We start from the raw sequence: 18,265 nt of genomic DNA, 5'->3' as shown, positions 1-18,265 counted from the left end.
TGACATCACAGGTTGCTCTTTGAAAATCCTGCGAGTAAATTACATCGTACGCGTGACGTTGGCGTTCCAAAGATGGAGGGGAGGCATCACAGTGCCTCCCTGCCTCCCTGCGTTGGAAACAGTTCGCCCTCAGCGCTGGCCAAACCTCACAGGGTCCATTCAGGGTCGCAGGAGTGAATGTTGTCGGGAACCCAGCGGCGCCGGACACAAAAGCGCACTCTACATCTTTAAGCCACTTTTGCAATTAGAAAACGTCTGCTGCCGCTTCCAGGGTGTACTTGTATGCTTTTGCTGAGCAGAATGTGGCGGCAGCACGTAGTTCGGTACATTTATCAGGCCTGCATGTTTTCATCACTCTGATGGGTTGCACCATTAAAAGTTCCATCAGTCGGTGAAGTACCAAATAGGGAAAAGTCTCTCCTGCGGAGAAGGTGGGGGCGTCTGAACTGACCCCCAGGGTCCAGGGCCGGCGCTGATGAAGCTATGATGTGACATGAGGCAGAAGGGGAGCGGTGATGTCACAAGGTGAGGGAAGCATGCCAACGCCAGGGGGCTGGCCTCGGTGAAAGGGCGAGCTGTGATGGCTCATATTAGGTACCCGCAATGGAAACCCATTTAAGCTGTGAAGGTTTCTGCTAACTGATTCCTAGATAGAGCAGGATGACGGTACGTTCCCACTCGATCGCATGAAGGACTTCGCCGCAAGATTAAAGGGGCAGATCCTCGCACCCGTTGTCGCCTCGCCAGCTGGCAGAGTCTGATTGCAAATTCTTCCGTTTTTTCTGAAATATGTACTTGCACTTTCTCAGTTGAGTTCTTTTCGGCAACCGGCGCCGCGTTCCTGGCATTCAGCCGACTTGGGAATTCGAAGAGTTGAGTCGACGAAGTCGCCGACTTGGAGAAATGGCCGCCGAGTCCACTCATGTACGGCTGTTCTGCATGCTCTTGCTGACTTTTGGGTTTTTCATCGTGGAGGTGGTGGTCAGCCGGATGACGGCGTCCCTTTCCATGCTGTCGGACTCCTTCCACATGCTCTCCGATGTTATCGCGCTCGTCGTGGCTCTGATCGCGGTCCAGCTGGCCGAGAAAACTCAGGCGACCAACAAGAATACCTTTGGGTGGATCAGGGCGGAGGTCATGGGCGCGCTGGTCAACGCCGTCTTCCTCACGGCCCTGTGCTTCACCATCGTGCTGGAGGCCATCGAGCACTTCACCGAGGCCCGTGAAATCGAGAGCCCGGAGCTGGTGGCCGGGGTGGGCGCCGTGGGGCTCGCGGTCAATCTGCTCGGCCTTTGTTTGTTCCACGAGCACGCCGGGCTGCCACGTGGATATCACTCCCACAGGAATAAGAAGGGTAAAGAGGAGGCGTGCCATCGGGCGAGGAGCGAAGCTGCAGACACCAACAGCTTCCTGGAGATCCACAGCAGCCCCAGGAATGTGAGGCAGAGGAACGGTGAGCACTTCATCTCTGTTTCCCCGTCTTTTTTTGGGGATTTGTTAGATTTCTCTAAACCTGGACCCTGTTCACGCTGCAGCACGGCGGTCTAGACTGTTGCCGTTCCAAAATCCACAGAAGGTCCCTGGTTGGATCCCAACAGGGGCCCTTCCTGTGTGGAGTCTCCATGTTCTCCTTGTGTCTACGTGGGGTTGTCCAGCTTCCTCCCACAGTCCAAACACATGCTGGAGGTTTATCGGAGACCCTGAAGAGTGAACGGTTGTACAGTATGTCTCTGCACGGAGCCTTGTGAGGGACTTACGCCTCTTGTCCTACAAGTGGGACGGGCTCAAGTCCCCCAAAGAGCACATGGTAGAGATCTTGAATGCAGCAATTCATTTCACCCAGGAAATACTGAGGTTTCATGTTGTTTATCTGTTTTCGAGTGAAAAGGATCTCAAAGAAAGTAATGTTTTAATGAGCAAAATAGCCTCGACCAGTTACTGTTCTACTTTCTCAATCTTTGTGTATCTAGAACTTTTCATTGACTTCATAATTGTTACCTGCCCGTTATCATCTTAGCCATTTTGAATTTTTGGCTCAGCAGTTTGTGTTTCATTACACAACAAAAATCTTTTCATCATACAAAAGAATAATGGAGGTAGGACATGAAAAAGGAGATACTTGGTAATAGAGGACAAACCACAGTCTTTGGCTTCTTCAGAGTCAGATATGGTGTTCATTAATGACCGGCCCGGTGGTGAGGCTGGGAAAAGAAAATGATCACTTGTTAGAGCCTAATGTCCACCACCCCTGCGAGTCCCCTACAAACGACTTCCTGGAGTTTACTAAAACTTACCGCTTACATTCGTCCAATCATGCTCCCTTCCCTTTGGTACCCAAGTACTCTTGACTTGTATCTTCAGAAATGAGCCGCGCAGAAGTGCAGATCACTGGTGGCGCCCAGTGCACGGACATGGCACTGAAAATTATCACTTGTGAGAGACAAATGTCCACAACAAAGTCCCCTACAAACTACTTCCTGAAGCTTACTAAAACTTACCCCTTACATTTGTCCAATTAAGCTCCCTTCCCTTTGGTAAACCAAAGTACCCTTGACTTGTATCTTCAGAAATGAGCCGCGCAGAAGTGCAGATCACTGGTGGCGCCCAGTGCCAGGACATGGACCACGGTTCTTCATCCCAGCTCAACACCCGCGGCGTCTTCCTCCACATGCTGGGTGACGTCCTGGGCTCGGTCATCGTCGTGGTCAACGCCATCATCTTCACCTTTGTGTGGCAGCCATGCGAGGAAGGCGAGGTGTGCGTCAACCCCTGCGGGAGCAGCGGCTTGGCGGAGCTCGGAGGCAACGCCACGCCGGTGGACCTTCCCGAAGAGGCCCGGACGGCGGCAACGAAGACGGCGGGACCCTGCTGGGTCCTGTACTTGGACCCCACGCTCTGCCTCATCATGGTAAGCATCCTGTTGTACACCACCTTCCCGCTGTTGAAGGAGTCGGCCCTCATTCTACTGCAGACTGTGCCCAAGCAAATAAACATACACCGGCTCATAGAGCGGCTGCTGTGTCTGGAAGGCGTCCTGGCCATTCACGAGCTGCACATCTGGCAGCTAGCGGGCAGCCGCATCATCGCCACGGCGCACATCAAGTGCCAGGATCCCACGTCGTACATGGAGGTGGCTAAACGCATCAAGGACTTGTTCCACGACGAAGGCATCCACGCCACCACCATCCAGCCCGAGTTTGTCACGTTCTGGCCGGAGTCTCAGGACTCCCTCTGCGAGCTCTCCTGTCAGACTCAGTGCGCTCAGAAACTGTGCTGCGGTTCGACGGGAAAACAGAACGCGCTCTCGGAGAGGAAGGCCAGCAACGACCGCAGGGCGTCGGACACTTCGGCCGACGGCACCCCTGAGGCCGAGGCCGAGGCGCTGTCCAGCAGATAGGAGGAGTTCCGAGTCTCTGAACCAGAGTGGTGGATCTACAGGTGTACGTCACCTGGGTAACTTTATCACAACAATAAAGTTATTTGGCAACACAAGATACCGGTCTTCAATTCTCGTCGGAGTTTACAACCTTCTCCTCCATGAACCTCCTCTCCTGCCTGACATATTCTTCTTCTCTTTTGCGGCGCTCCATAAACCAGCTCTTTGGTTTTCCTCTAGATCAGGGGTCGGCAACCCGCGGCTCCGAGTGTCTTGGGAAAATAAATGATAAATATTTAATTGAAGTGTATTTCATTTGTGTTAATTCCTTTTTTTTAATTTTGAGTTCTAAATTGGAAGATTATTGTGATCTTGAAATATTAAATAAAATTGTATTTGTTATTTTTCGCCGCTCAAAATAACGTCACACTGGCGGAAGCCAGTATACCCGCCAGCCGGTAAAGTCCCGATTTGCAGAAGTTCAGGAGCAGAAGTCCCATAAACCAGGTAAAAAATATTTATGAAGATAATTTGCAAATAATTATTTTTATTGTTTACTGACACAGCGATTTTTTCCTGATTTATTTTTAAAATTCAGGTCAAGGCTCCGCTACACGCTCTGAAAGCCCAAAGCTCAAAATGAGTTCATTAGGTAATTAAAATTTAATTTTCCCTGTAATACTTTGTGAATTTCAGAAGCAACACACTTGTTTATACAAAGTGTAAAGGTAATAAAAAGCAATATATACAGTGGTACCTTTATTTTAGACGTCAAAAAGTAATTGCGGCTCCCGGTGTTTCCCACCATCTACAACTACCTTCCTTTCATTCTGGCCTCACCTACTCATTCGCTTCCCCCCCGTGGAAATTCCATTTAAAACATGTGCAAAGTACCGTATTTCCACGACTACAAGGCGCACATAAAAGTCTTAGATTTTCTTCAAAATGAGCGGCGCGCCCTATAGTGCAGTGCACCCTGTGTGTGTTGTTGTTGTAAGGCGGACGTAGTGGAGAACACCATGAGAACGTTTAAGTGTGGGCGTTGGTTGTACGTAAAAGAACGGGTATGTGCCTCAAGCAGAACATTGTTGTTTTAACAACCCTGAAAACATGGCCGACAAACACATCCAGCCACGTCACCAACATGGACGAGGTGCCGCTCACTTTGGACATCCCGGTGAGTCACTGTGGAGAAGAAGTGGACCAGCACGGTAGCAAGACGCACAACGGGGTACGAAAAGTCTTCTTGGAGACCAAGGTTTAACTAAGAGTGGATGGCAGCGCCGGACGAGTTAGGCCACAATTTACGAATGGATGGTAGATGCTCGGGCTAACGTGTCCGCCGGCACTGTTATTCGAGCTTTCACAAAAGCCGGCGTCATTTCTGAGGTGCTTAACGGCACTGAAAGTGACTCCGACGGTGAAGAAAGTGAACCTGGCATGTTTGATGGAGATTTAGCGCAGCTGTTCAAATCAGAAACAGAGGATGAGGACTTCCACGGGTTCGATTGATGACGATTACCGGTAAAAAAATGTGAAAACCAAAGTCAGTTCTGCTTCCGCTCTATTTTTAAATACCCAAACTTGTATGCTTGTGTGAGTTGTTGTAAGGCGGACATAGTAGAGGACACTATGTTAAAGAGGGAAGTGTTGGCGTGGATTGTATATAAAACCCGCGCCTTATAATCAGGTGCGCCTTATAATCAGGTGCGCCTTATATGTGTGTAAAATACAGCGATGGCACACATAAGCGAGACTGCGCCTTTTAGTACAGGGCGCCTTATGGCTGTGAAGATACGGTACTTGTGCCCCAAAAACTACAATAAAAATCATACATTTCAAACTCCTGCAGGACTGGAGTCCTGGGAAAGGTCTACATGGTGCCCTCACACACACACACAATCAGAACTCCTCAAAAGGTGTACATGACACCGTTCCTCACCGTATCTTGAGTCGCTTTCATTTACGCTCCATGTTAAACCCTGTTCTACCTCAGCGATCTTTTCCCGACAAAATCGCGACGTTTTCGGCAAGTTTGGAGATGCACAACCCGGCGCGGTATGCTCAGGCGACCAGTGAAAGAACAGAAAAAGACAACGCGGCGCCGGTAGAACCGGGGAGAAGAATTCTCCGTCCACATGCCGCCTCTTTCTAAGAAAGCCGTGGTCTGAACCAGAAGTTGGAGGTGAACGTTGTATTGCCCTCTAGTGGATGCACTGCTTAGCAAGCACGGCAATGACCTTCACGTCTTCAGCTTTAAACACAAATCACTCTTTCTGCAGTATCTACTTCTGAATTTCACCAGACGGGTTTTATTCTTTGAAAAGTAGCGATTGAAAATACAAAAGACGGACAGGAAGTAAAACCGCAAAGGACAATGTCTCGCTTTTGGGTTTTTTAACAACATCTGCAACGTTAGCGCTTCTAAAAAAGTACACATTGCGTCACCTAGATCTTGGAAAGAAGCCCTGGTTGCGGGAGTCACATTGAGCCGGTTTCCTCGCACCCCAAAAGTTTAAAAATGACGGGAAATAAAAACCGAAGGTTTAGAACTATTTGCAGAAAACAATATATTACAGCGCACTTTACTTCCTAATTAATTTCTACAGCTGCAAAGTCCAGGTGACGGTGGCAGAGTCGGGTCTGAGCAACCGAAGCCGCTTTGACGTGAAGCTTAATGGAAAAACGTCCGCCGCTCATTGCGGTTACTTGCGAAAACTTGTAAAACTCCAAATGTGCGGCGCGGCGTGGGTCCAGGTGACTGCGATCCATGTTCCAGGTGATGTGTGTGTTCATGTGTGTGTGTGTGTGTGTGTGGAGCTCATCTGACACGAGCCAGTGTCTATTTGTTGAGGTTCTCCAGCAGGATCTCCGCTCCCTTGTTGCTGCTGGCGCCGGCCAGGTCCGAGGCGATGGGCAGGAGGGCCGTCTTCACGTCCGACGCCACCGACTTGTCGCAGCTGTTCAGGAGGCTGCGCGGCGAGAAGGCGGGGTTTAAAAAAAAAAAAACAAATTATTTGCGAGGGCAGGATGTGCGTGACATTTCTGCCCTTTTTTTTTTGGCACATTTAGCCGGTAACTTCTCAGGAGTTGCACGGAAAAGCTTGCAAAAAAGACTTCAGGCAACTCGAGGCGCCTCGACTTACACTTTTAATTTGTTGCGACGGACTTCGTACATCCAGTTCAATGTAAATGAACTGAACCGCGATGAATCCTAATGTTTATAAATGGGTCAAATGGACTTTTTAACTCACAAACTGGTTTATTTCAGTGTGTTTATCTTGAAGGTCAGGTGAAGATGGCGGCGGCGGCCTTTTTCATTCGTTGATCTATCCATTAATTTACCGTCCCCGCGCTTAATGCTACGATGCTATGCTGAACGGGACGCGCAAACGTCATTTACAAACAAAGTGAAGCCGCTCCTTTTACTAAAATACGACTCTTCCAAGATGTTCTTCTAGACCAGGGGTTCTTTACCTTTCTGACCCTGAGGCCCATTTTTTTTCAGCACAGAGTGGCCCAGGGCCCATTAAATATAATTTTAATATATATTATTTATCATTATTAATTATATTATATTATTTAATATGTATACACTGTATAGGTTTCTAATTATCTCACTCTTTGATTTGTATCCAATTCAATAAACTAAATCCACTTGCAGTGTACGAGCTAGCTAGCTTTCAGTGCACGTTTAGAGTTGCCAGTCAGTGACAGTGACCATCTTTTCTGCATCTGCAGCCCGTCTTCTTTTCTCTTGAAAAATTCCACCGGCTTTCCCACAAGCGTCGGATGCTCGGTCTCCAGGCGCCGCTGTAGTTTTGACAGCTCAAGTGCTTCGTTAGACAGCGTTAACACACACTCCACACACTGGGCGCTACCTCCGTTTACCAAGCCGTACTTCATGAAGTCTGGATTGCACTTGTGCAAAAATGTACTTTTTGGCGTGGGGTCGTCTTCAGTTTTTCATTTTAAATATTTCTCCATCTTGTTTGTGTCCAGCTAGCTGAGTGTCTTCTCCTTACTTATGGAGCTGGTTAAAGTAACAACTGACGGATGCATTAGCGCCGCTACATGGTCGGGAGTTGTTATTGGGTCCCGCAGCCCTCGCGGCCCACACGGACAAAACAGATTTTTTTTTGCAGCCCACTAGGTGGCGCTCGGGGCCCAAGTTTGGGCCCAATGGTTAAGAATCACTGCTACTATGTGATAGAAGACTTTCAGCCAGAATAAAAGGAAAGGTGTACAAGACAGTGGTGAGACCAGCGATGATGTTTGGACTAGAAACTGTTCCAATGACCAAAAGACAGCAGGCAGAACTAGAGGTTGCAGAGATGAAGATGTTGAGGTTCTCTTTGGGAGTGACCAGGATGGAGAGGATCAGGAATGAGTCTATCAGAGGGACGGCACATGTTAGATGTTTTGGAGAGAAGGTCAGAGAAGCCAGACTGAGATGGTTGGGTCATGGACAGAGGAGGGATGGAGAATATATTGGTAGACGGATGCTGGAGTTGGAGGTCTGGAGGAAGACCAAAAAGATTTATGGACGTAGTGAGAGAAGATATGAAGGTAGTTGGTGTGAGAGAGGAGGATCCAGAGAATAGGGTTAGATGGAGAACGTTGACTCGCTGTGGCGACACCTGAAGGGAAAAGCTCAAAGGAGAAGAAGACTCTGTCGCAGGGGTGCAAGACATGTATGACCGAGACAAAGTGATGATTGAGATGTTTTGGACATGAACAAAGGAGTGTTCATGTCCAAACCATGGTTAAGATCTGGGTAGAAGGTTGCTGAAGGTGAAGCTGCCAGGCAAGAGGTCTGGAGGAAGACCAAAGAGAGGGTTTATGGACGTAGTGAGAGAAGATATGAAGGTAGTTGGTGTGAGAGAGGAGGATCCAGAGAATAGGGTTAGATGGAGAAAGTTGACTCGCTGTGGCGACACCTGAAGGGAAAAGCCGAAAGAAAAAGAAGAAGAAGAAAGGTTAAGAATCCCTGCTCTAGGCTACCTAACTCAGACCCAAAGCCAAAAAAAAAACCACGAGCTCCCACTCGGATCTCAGAAAACTCGTAAGCTGTCTCCTCGCTACGTCGCGGTCACTGTATTTTACCGCCGAGCGTTCGCGACCCCGTGTGGACGTGCACTGACCTGCAGAGCACCATGGCTCCTCTGTTGACCCGGACCCAGCTGGTCAGGTTCTCCGTTCCGACCGTGTCCACCAGGATTCTCCCGAACCGCTCTGAGGAGGCGGACGGACAAACAAACGGGGGTCAGTTTGTTCATCAGGAGATTAAAACTCACGCCGAATGTTGTCTTTCTGCAATCCATTTATTAATCCTGCTTTCTTTCAAGTCATTTTGACATAACTGTTACGAATTTCCTCTACGGGGATCAATAGAGTTTCTCATCTTCGATATAAATCGAGACGCGCTTAGATTTTAGTCGATTTTAGTAGAAGATCTTTTAACGTTTTTATATCTGGAACAAAGGAACTATTTCTTATTTGTTTGTACGTGAGTGGGTGTGAGAGAAGAGGATGCAGGTGATTGGTTGTCGCTTTAAACACACCGAAATGTGTCCGAGGATCAATTTGTGTGAAAAAGTGACCACCACGTTAATTGACAGTGTGTGTGTGTGTGTGTGTGTGTGTGCGTGTGTGTGTCGGACCTTCCTTGCCGGCCTCTGCCAGCGTCAGGTCCTGCTCGATGAGCCACTTCAGCACCAGGTGTCCGGCCGGATGCTCGGCCATGTGGAGCTGAGACGGAGAAACGCGGCTTCATAGTTAACTACTAGTTAGCTACTAACCGGTTAAGAAAGATAACCTTGAGTTTGAAGGCCCCGGACACGCACCTGTCCGTCGGTGCCGCCCGGCACCAGCGTGCGATTGGCCAGCCGAGCCACCGCCGTCATGGCGGGCCGCAGGTCGCCGCAGGCCGACGACAGGATGTCGCTGACGGTGACGCTGCTGGCTTTGTCCAGCGCCATGGCGGCGGCGTTGTCACGGAGATAGTCCAGGAGCGGCGGGGAAACGACTTCCAGCAGCTCCATCCTCCGGGTCGCGCTGTCTTTTTTACTGCGGGCGGAAGACAGGAAGTGGCATCGCCGCCGAAGAAGCCGCGCATTCACACTTTATATTTTAACCATCAGATGATGGAAGAGTTCATCGTCATCCGCACAGAACCCTGTTAGCGGTTAGCTAACACTTCTTCTGAGGAGGAGCTCCATCTCAGGCCGGTTCTGACCATTTTGACGTGTTGGGATTTTCCGTCATAATTGCAACGCACAATGTTTACATGCATTCGTTGTATTTACGGTTTATTCGGATGGGAGTCCTTGTGTGACGCGAGGACACTCAAATCGTAGAATCTCCAACCTCACACCATTATTTTACTATCAATTGCAAAGAAAATGGAACTGTGAGACGTCATCACGTGATGAGGAGGAATGCGCGACCCTGCTTTTCCAACGAGTATATCCACCGGACGTTTATCAGGACTTCTTCCAAACTAGCGGTGTAAACCATAAAACCATAAAAACCTATCTTTAACCTAAAAAACAAACCAAAAATGTGCAATATCACATTTCTGTGCAATATTCAGAAACTGTCCAATATTTCATCTCATAACAGCTACACTGTGCAATATTCTATCATACTATTGTGCACTCTTTACCTCACTTGTTACTAAGACACTTATAGTTTCACTGAGACACTTTATAGTTTATTTTTATTTCTAATTCTGCCTTTTATTATTTATTACGGTTATATTTTCTGTAACTCTGGCACGGCAATTTCCTTCGGGGTTAATAAAGTTGTTCTTATTCTTAAAAAAAAAATGGTATGTATCGATATATGGATCTGACAGCTGACGATCCGATGCATCGACTCGTCGGCAAGAGTATCGATCCACGTATGCATTCTACCTCTGGTTTTAGTCCGCTCTGAGGCCTAATTCTCACGGTAACCTACTTTATCTCCACCTACTTCGCTTCCCTTCCCCTCTTTCAGCAGACACACCCTCTTTGGCACAGCACTCGCATTTAAACATTCGGGAGGCGGACATTGATATGGCTGGGAAGGACGCGGACTTACACACTCCTGTAGGTTGAAAATCGTTCGTGTGGAAGTATTTCGGCTTCCGCAAAAACGGGAAAGAATTGGTAAAGGATGTGGAATTGAAGTGAGCTACCGTGGCAACGCTTCTGATTTGTCGGCTCACCTGAAAAGACGGCACGGTGTCGTTGAAGGCGAATGTTCCAGCCGGGTACATTTTTCCCACAAAAGTTACCGAGCGGCTCGAAAAGGGCCAAAAACATATCAGTATTTTTTTTTTACACCCCTTAAGTATATCTTAGGAACCTATGCATTTTTATTTTATATTGAAGGAAGTACAGGCCTACTTTTTACTGCTCGTGCACATTCTGGCTCATTGCACTGACTGTGGAGTATTTTATTTATATTTTATAGTAAAGGAAGCATAGGCCTATGTTTTATTTTTTATATTTATTTTGTTTGCACTTTTGTGGCCATTGCACTAATATTAAGTTCTTTTTCATGTAAGGCTAAAGAAAGGCTCTTCAATATATCTTTCTGAAATCAAATATATGATATTACAGCTTCCGTCGATTTATTCAAAATTTGAAATAGTTGAAAAAAAAAAAATCGTATCGAATCGAATCGTGGGGCATTTTTAAGTCTCGAAAAAAAAAAAATGAACCAGGAAATAGGAACTGCACGACGTTCCTCCGGGGAAAAAGCAGTGAAAGCTCCGCCCGACTGCGAACCCAGTGGTGTTTTCCGATGTAGCACCGACGCGGCGTTACCTGTGAGCGTTTCCGTCTCCGAGCTCCAGCAGCTTGATGATCTCGGGCAGCAGGTGAGCCGGATCCCGGGGACTCAGCAGGTACAGCAGCACCTTCTTGCCGTATTTATTGCCGATCACTTCATCCAGGGAGGACAGGATCTCCTGAGGAGGCGGACAAAAGAGGGAAGCGTCGGCGCCGGAGTCCACGGCGCTCGAGCCCGGCGGCGCGAGGAGGACCTACCGAGAGCACGGCCTGCCGGACCAGCTTGGTGTCGTCCACGCTGTCGAACGCAGCCAGAAGGACCAGGTGAGCAAACTCCCCCTGGAGAGGAGATACACCTTCGTCAGAGGGACGTTCTTTCAAATCACCTCCGCAGTCGGACGGACACTGAAACTCACCGTTGCAAACTTCACCATGTACGTCTTCATGGTTTTGATGATGACTTTTCTGTCCTGAAACAGCGGAAAAAAAATTATTTGTCGGGAGCCGGTGGAGGTGAGAGCGTCTGGTTTGGAGACGTTGAGGAGAAGACCATGTCTGGAGTGGCAGAGAAGTATGTTAGACTGGTGCAGGACATGTATGCTCGCTGTGAGACAGTGGTACGGTGTGCTGTAGGGGTAACAGAGAAGTTCAAGGTGGAGGTGGGACTCCATCAGGGATCAGCTCTGAGACCCTTCTTGTTTGCAATGGTGATGGACAGGCTGACAGATGAGGTTAGACAGGAATCCCCATGGACCATGATGTTTGCGGATGACATTGTGATCTGTAGTGAGAGCAGGTAGAGGAACATCTAGAGAGGTGGAGGTATGCTCTGGAAAGGAGAGGAATGAAAGTTAGTCGCAACAAGACAGAATATATGTGTGTGAATGAGAGGAACTCGGGTGGAACGGTGAGGCTACAGGGAGTGGAGATCAAGAAGCTGGAGGATTTCGGGTCCTTGGGGTCAACAGTCCAGAGCGTAGGAGAGTGTGGAGAAGAGGTGAAGAGACGGTCCAAGCAGGTTGGAATGGGTGGAGAAAAGTGTCAGGGGTACCAAGAGATAGAAGAACATCAGGCAGAATAAAAGGAAAGGTGGACAAGACAGTGGTGAGACCAGCGATGATGTTTGGACTAGAAACTGTTCCAATGACCAAAAGACAGCAGGCAGAACTAGAAGTTGCAGAGATGAAGATGTTGAGGTTCTCTTTGGGAGTGACCAGGATGGAGAGGATCAGGAATGAGTCCATCAGAGGGACAGTTCGATGTTTTGGAGAGAAGGTCAGAGAAGCCAGACGGAGATGGTTGGGTCATGGACAGAGGAGGGATAGAGAATATATTGGTAGACGGATGCTGGAATTGGAGCTGCCAGGCAGGAGGTCTGGAGGAAGACCAAAGAGAAGATTTATGGACGTCGTGAGAGAAGATATGAAGGTAGTTGGTGTGAGAGAGGAGGATCCAGAGAATAGGGTTAGATGGAGAAAGTGGATTTGCTGTGGTGACACCTGAAGGGAAAAGCCGAAAGAAGAAGAAGAAGAGGAGAAGACCATGCCTGCCGCTGAGTGTGTGTGTGTGTGTGTGTGTGTGTGTGTGTGTGTGTGTACCTTTGCCGTCCCGTGCCACAAGCAGTGCATGGCCACGCGTGCACCGTCGTGTGTGTGGGCCATGTAGACCACCGACTCCCTGATGGACTCGATCATCTCCTGCTCGCGTCGGAACACAAAGACAACGCGATTCAACGCGGGCGACGTGGACGTTTCGCGCAAATCCAGACGCGGGAGATCGAACGAGGGCGACTCACCGATCTCTGCTTCTCGGGGGTGAAGAGGAAGAAGTCCAGGAAGACCTTGTGGACCAGCGAGTGCTTGATGACCTGCTCCCTGGAACGGAACACGGAGGTCGTACGTCGAAGTGACGGATTTTAAATCCAGACCGTCTCGACGGACGAGGCGGTAAATTCCACATCCTGCAGCCGGTGCTCGTGTGTGTGTGTGTGTGTCTGTGTGTGTGTGTGTGTGTGTGACTCTTACTTCTGAGCCATGGGCGTGAGAATCTGCTTCATTTCATCGATGATGGCGTTCAGCTTGTCCGGATTGGCCTCTGCGACTTTCTCGATGGTGTTACACACCGATGACTGAACACACACAGGTAAATCCCCAGTGAGATGCAGCTGCTACACACACACACACACACACACAGGTCTTCTGGGTTCACCTTGCAGACGATGAAGGTGTTCCCGTACAGCTCCTCTGTCAGCATGAGCCTCTGGGCGAGCACCGCCTTGTCGTTGTAGGCGAACTCGATGATGGAGGAGGCGGCGGCGTGGCGGAGCATGGGACGGACGTGGCCTTTGAATAACACCATGAGAGCCGCCACCAGCTCCTTGTTCCTGCGAACGGGGGGAAAAAAAATAAAATAAAACGCAACCGCAACGGCGAGACGCGTGGAAGACATCGGCGATCTGGAAGGACTCACCCGTACATCAGCAGCTTCTTCACCACGTGTCTGCCGTACTGAGACTTGCAGAGAGCGATGATGTCGTCTGTCGGACAGGAGGTTCGTGAGGTCGGCGCGCTAATAAAACTAGCGTCCTCGTGCAGAAATTGCAGCGTTGCGGAAAACGAATTTCAATGGCGATATAGCGCAGGGTTTATCCTCGTCACATCGGACCGATGAAATGAGCGGGAAATTCTGAGTCCGTTCAACTCCGACGCCGAAGAAGACGACTTTGACGGTTTTAGTGCGCAGGAGGAAGCTAAAGATAGCGATCGGCTAGCGGGTGCGGCTTATATGGAGGTGCGCCCTATAGTCCAGAAATTACGGTAAGTGCATACACCATCAAACACTGAACGGGACACATTTACCCAAAAACCCATCGTAGCAAGAGGCTCAGGAAACTCTGCAGTTTATCAGATCCAATCACAAGTGCTCTTATAAAGCTCTGCTTCTGGTTTGTTTCTTTAAAAATCGGATGAAACAAATGAAAGTGTTTGACATGGCCTTGGATCAGTGTTTCCCAACCTTTTTTGAGCCACGGCACATATTTTACATTAGAAAAATCACACGGCACACCACCAAATAAATATGTCAAAAGCACTTTTTAACAAATTAGAATGAAACCGTAGTCTCAATTTACTTCGTGTGAAATCTAATATATCTAATATCTGTAGATTCGTCAAGTTGCAATGCAAATTTCCCACTGATGTGCGACTTTTCCAGAACACTTTTTTTCAAGACATGTCATCAATATGTCTGAAAATGGTATTATTGGAGAGAACTGGCTATTTCTTTATCAACGCCAGAGCCGAGCTTTTCTTCTCCAATCATTTTTCCGGCAGGTCGTATTAATGTTTTGCTGTTTGGATTTAGAGACGAGTTCAGCAACTTTATAGCAGCTTTCACTGCTTTCTCACTCGTCTTGGTCGTTTTCAACAACGCTGCCTGTTTGTTTACGCAGATACAAGTACCGTCATTTCCGGACGATAAGCCGCGACTTTTTTCAAGTAAACAACGATGCGGCTAATATATGGACTTCGGGAGGGGGACGCTAACGAGCTTCACGCCGCTAAAACGTTTCTCCTCGTCACATCGGACCGATGAAATGACCGGGAAATTCTGTGTCCGTTCAACTCCGACACCGAAGAAGACGACTTTGACGGTTTCAGTACGCAGGAGGAAGCTAAAGATAGCGACCGGCTAGCCGGTGCGGCTTATATGGAGGTGCGCCCTATAGTCCGGAAATTACGGTACTTTTTATTTTAAAAAAGTATCACGCAAAGCGTCACTAATCACTCTGATAAACAGATGCACAGGTTAATTCACTTCCTGATGCCATGGAATGGACACGCTGCCCACATAGACATAGGAAGACACATTATTTGCGTTGGATAAATAATTTTCGGACCAATCGGGTGAAAGCGGGCATTTTTCCACGGCACACCTGATGATCTCTCACGGCACAGCGGTTGGGAAACACTGATATGGCAAATGGAAAATGTCACATTCATTATTGGTGAAAATTCCCTCCAAGGAAGTATTTTAAAATTCCTTTTGGTTTTAAATGCAACAGTTTTTTCTCAACACGAGTATGCAAACTCAAGCGGCCACGTTCCCTCCTTGGACCCCGTCGTCTCATCTGCCTACCTTTGAGCTCCTCGAACACCTCCTGCCTCTGCTCGTGGCTGCCGAACTGGACGAAACACTGCAGCACTCGCACCGAGTCGTGGGCGAACGCCATCTGCGGGCGGGAGACGAGAAATATCGCCGAGATTTATTTCAATTTGCGGGAGCGTCAAAAAAGGACGACGGGAGAAAACCGGAGAAGTCTTGGGACAAACTCACCTGCTTGACCTTCCCTCGGATCAAGTCGTGGAGCTTCTTGACGGACTTCTTCTTCAAGTCACTGTCACAATTTTTCCTGTCACGCACACATGAATGGTACTTTATAGAGAATCACTCCCGGTGCAGCTGAAGAACAGACGAAAACAACCCGTACCGGGTTACCGTCTCGGGGAATGTCAACCCTGACTGGCTGATTTGTATCAAGACAACTTGTAGCGCTGCAGAGGGAAGATTATGGGATCACAGGAGATTGTTATATCTTCCAAGTGCTATTTGTTTAAGAACAGCTTTCAAACATCCCTTGTGAGAATGCTTGTATTTAGCGCTAGGCTAGCTCTGTGTTAGCTGAGGGCTGTACCGTGATGCACGTCGGCATCGAATCAGGCGTCCGCCGTTGTAAGATGCTTACAAGACGCTCTCTTTCGACCCATCTGGATCCGTCTGCACGATAACGGGCTTTTGACTTGACTTCTCCCTGAACCCCTAGTTTTAAATGGAATCCTGGATACGAAGCAGCCAATCAGGATGACTTTTGGTGGAAAGACGGCCCATTGTGATACCAAGACTATAGAATATCAGCATATAAGAATAAGAACAACTTTATTTATCCCGAAGGAAATTGTTGTGCCAGAGTTTCAAGTAAAAACATAACAATAATAAATAATAGTAGGAAGGAGGGAGAATAAGAAATACAAATAAAACCATAAAGTGTCAAAGTCAAGGCTTTTAAGTGTTTTAAGGTCTTAAAAAGTACAAAGATTCTCTCGGCTGAAGGAAGAGGAATTAAAAAGTCTAATAGCCTCAGGTAGGAAAGACCTCATGTGGCGTTCAGTGGAGCTCCTTGGTGGCATCAATCTATGACCGAAAGAGCTCTGACAGGATGTCAGTGTGTGTGTGTGTGTGTGTGTGTGTGTGTGTGTGTGTGTGTACCTCCGAAGATCTGCCCAGATATGTTTGGATTGACAGATGATGTCAAACATGTCCTTCCGATCCGCCTGCTGCCTGCTCTTCTTCAGCTCCTTCTTCTTCTGCAGCCTGTTTTGCTTCAGGTCCTCCTCCGTCTCCTCCCCTGTCTTTGGCTTCAACTCGCCTTTCTTCATCTTCTTTGGCCGCGGACCTGAATCACGCAACACACACCGCGTCGAAATAGGAAGATGGTGGTCGATGTATCCGGCAGAATTGATGCGTGCCGACGTCTCACCTCCGCCTTCTCCTTCCCCGTCTTCTTTGAGCGACGCCAGTTTTCTCTTGGGCCCCTTTCCACCTTTGGAGAATCCAAATTTGCGCTCCTTCTTGCCGCCGTCTCCGCTCCTCTCCAGTTTGCCTTTCTTGTCTGCGTTGTTGTAAGGTTTGAAGGGTTTCTTACCGGCTGGCTTTCCAGGCCGTGTGGTTCCAAAAGACTCTGGACAAAAAGATGGAATACCAAATAACACAGTTTGTTAAAGGGATGCGCTTAATGCAGTTGTTGATCGGTATATTGGACTTACCTTTTCCTTTCTGTGCAAGTTTCTTCCCACCTTTCGGGGAAAAGGGCTTTTTATTTTTCGCCTCCATTCTGTTGTCAGGGAGGAAATGAGATGAGGGAAAACAGCAGGATTGTTAGATGATCAAAATGCTGCCAAGCAGATAATAACTCGCCTATGAACGAGTGTGCACCTTCATATTTTAATTGTCATCCTTACACACTTTATTAAGTCGTTTTGTGAGATATTATGTGACTCAGTTCAGCAGATCTGACATTTAGTTTGCCCTTATTCGCTTTTATAACAGTCTTTGCATCAGGTTTGAACTCAAGAATGGTGTTGAAATGGGCTACTTTAGATCGAGTGCATCGTTCTTCAAGCTAGTTAGCAAGTGCACTCGATTTTAGCGAGTGGAACTACATTGTCGTCGTGGATTTTACACAAATGTATAAATAAGCAGGTGGCGTGACTTACATTGTATATGTTCACACGTTGTCCGGGTCGCTCCCATGCGTTCTCTGGCCGAGCAACAAAACGCTTTACGGCAAAACGAGAGCATTCGTCCAATCACATTCGAGCTTTTTGGCCGTAAGACGTGTAGTTTTTACGACGGTGTTTACGACCATTTTTCACGAAAGCCGCGGAGGCTCGGAAATTTAACTGCCACCCGAATACCCGCGGAGACGTTAAACGGCCAAGCAGCAGAGTTTTTCTTTTCACCAGCACACTTAATATATCAGTCTGGGATGAGGAAATGTGCGTTTTGTCGGTAGCATCGCTGGCAAAGGACTACAATACCCACAAGCCCCGATAGGCCACAACGACCAATCTGATTGGCTCCTGGATGACCACATGAGATGTCGTCATCGCTGCCGGAACTGAATTAGTAGGTCGTCAAAACAAAATTAAAAAGTAGTTTGTAAAACATCTAACTGGTAAAGTTGGGTGTGTATTTTTCCCTTTTATTTGGCCGATCTTACTTTAAAATGCGATGGGAAATGTAAGTGTTCGCAATGGATTCTGAGATTGTAGTCCTTCCCTCGCTGACGTCATCGATTATGATCAAAATAATCAACAAGTGCTGATCCCATCCGTGTGTTTCCTCCCTTTACCTCAAAATAAAGGATCAATACCTACAAACCAACCGGAAAAAAACAGATTATAGCTACTAGAAAAAGAAGGGAATAAAATTGATTTTGTACCCACTCAACAATTTGGCATTTTTATAATTGCATGACTATTATTATTGTTTTCTAGAACCGCAGAAAGCAACTCTCTAAAATTAACACCCGGTGACTGTTGCCATGGGC

At 47.9% G+C, this 18,265-nt stretch overlaps 1 protein-coding gene and 1 pseudogene across 3 annotated transcripts; one reads left to right on the top strand and one right to left on the bottom strand.

The window, feature by feature from the left end:
* The first annotated feature begins 903 nt into the window (after positions 1-903).
* On the top strand, positions 904-3,397 carry LOC147221092 (proton-coupled zinc antiporter SLC30A1 pseudogene; annotated as a pseudogene).
* Positions 3,398-5,664: 2,267 nt separating this feature from the next.
* pum3 (pumilio RNA-binding family member 3) lies at positions 5,665-17,523 on the bottom strand. 3 transcript variants are annotated; one of them, XM_086170618.1, is made up of 18 exons: positions 17,430-17,523; positions 16,980-17,047; positions 16,694-16,894; positions 16,423-16,609; positions 15,493-15,568; positions 15,295-15,388; positions 13,627-13,693; positions 13,366-13,540; positions 13,182-13,285; positions 12,953-13,031; positions 12,756-12,854; positions 11,574-11,627; positions 11,416-11,496; positions 11,194-11,336; positions 9,223-9,445; positions 9,040-9,127; positions 8,521-8,611; positions 5,665-6,348 (listed from the first exon to the last, which is right to left on the bottom strand). In XM_086170618.1, the coding sequence occupies exons 2-18, from the start codon at positions 17,044-17,046 to the stop codon at positions 6,219-6,221; spliced, it is 1,959 nt and encodes a 652-aa protein (XP_086026744.1). In that variant the 5' UTR covers position 17,047; positions 17,430-17,523; the 3' UTR covers positions 5,665-6,218. The 3 variants fall into 3 exon arrangements, with proteins under 3 accessions (XP_086026744.1, XP_086026743.1, XP_086026745.1); XM_086170619.1 differs by lacking the exon at positions 5,665-6,348 and adding an exon at positions 7,305-8,316; XM_086170617.1 differs by having other exon boundaries at positions 16,423-16,894.
* Between the last annotated feature and the right edge of the window lie 742 nt (positions 17,524-18,265).

The sequence above is a fragment of the Fistularia commersonii genome, chromosome 23, assembly GCF_037954325.1.
Source record: "Fistularia commersonii isolate RoL2024-O1a breed Wild chromosome 23, RoL_Fcom_v1.0, whole genome shotgun sequence".
NCBI classification, from domain to species: Eukaryota; Metazoa; Chordata; class Actinopteri; order Syngnathiformes; family Fistulariidae; genus Fistularia; species Fistularia commersonii.
The sequence above is the reverse complement of the archived record's forward strand: the minus strand, read 5'-3'. Positions and strand labels throughout refer to the sequence as shown.

Coding starts and splice junctions, on each gene's coding strand:
- pum3 (XM_086170617.1), bottom strand. CDS start 17,046: ATGGAGGCGAAAAATAAAAAGCCCTTTTCCCCGAAAGGTGGGAAGAAA. Junction 12,855..12,952: donor CCCCCGAGAAGCAGAGATCG/GTGAGTCGCCCT, acceptor CGACGCGAGCAG/GAGATGATCGAGTCCATCAG. Junction 9,446..11,193: donor GGAGACGGAAACGCTCACAG/GTAACGCCGCGT, acceptor TTCCGCCCGCAG/TAAAAAAGACAGCGCGACCC.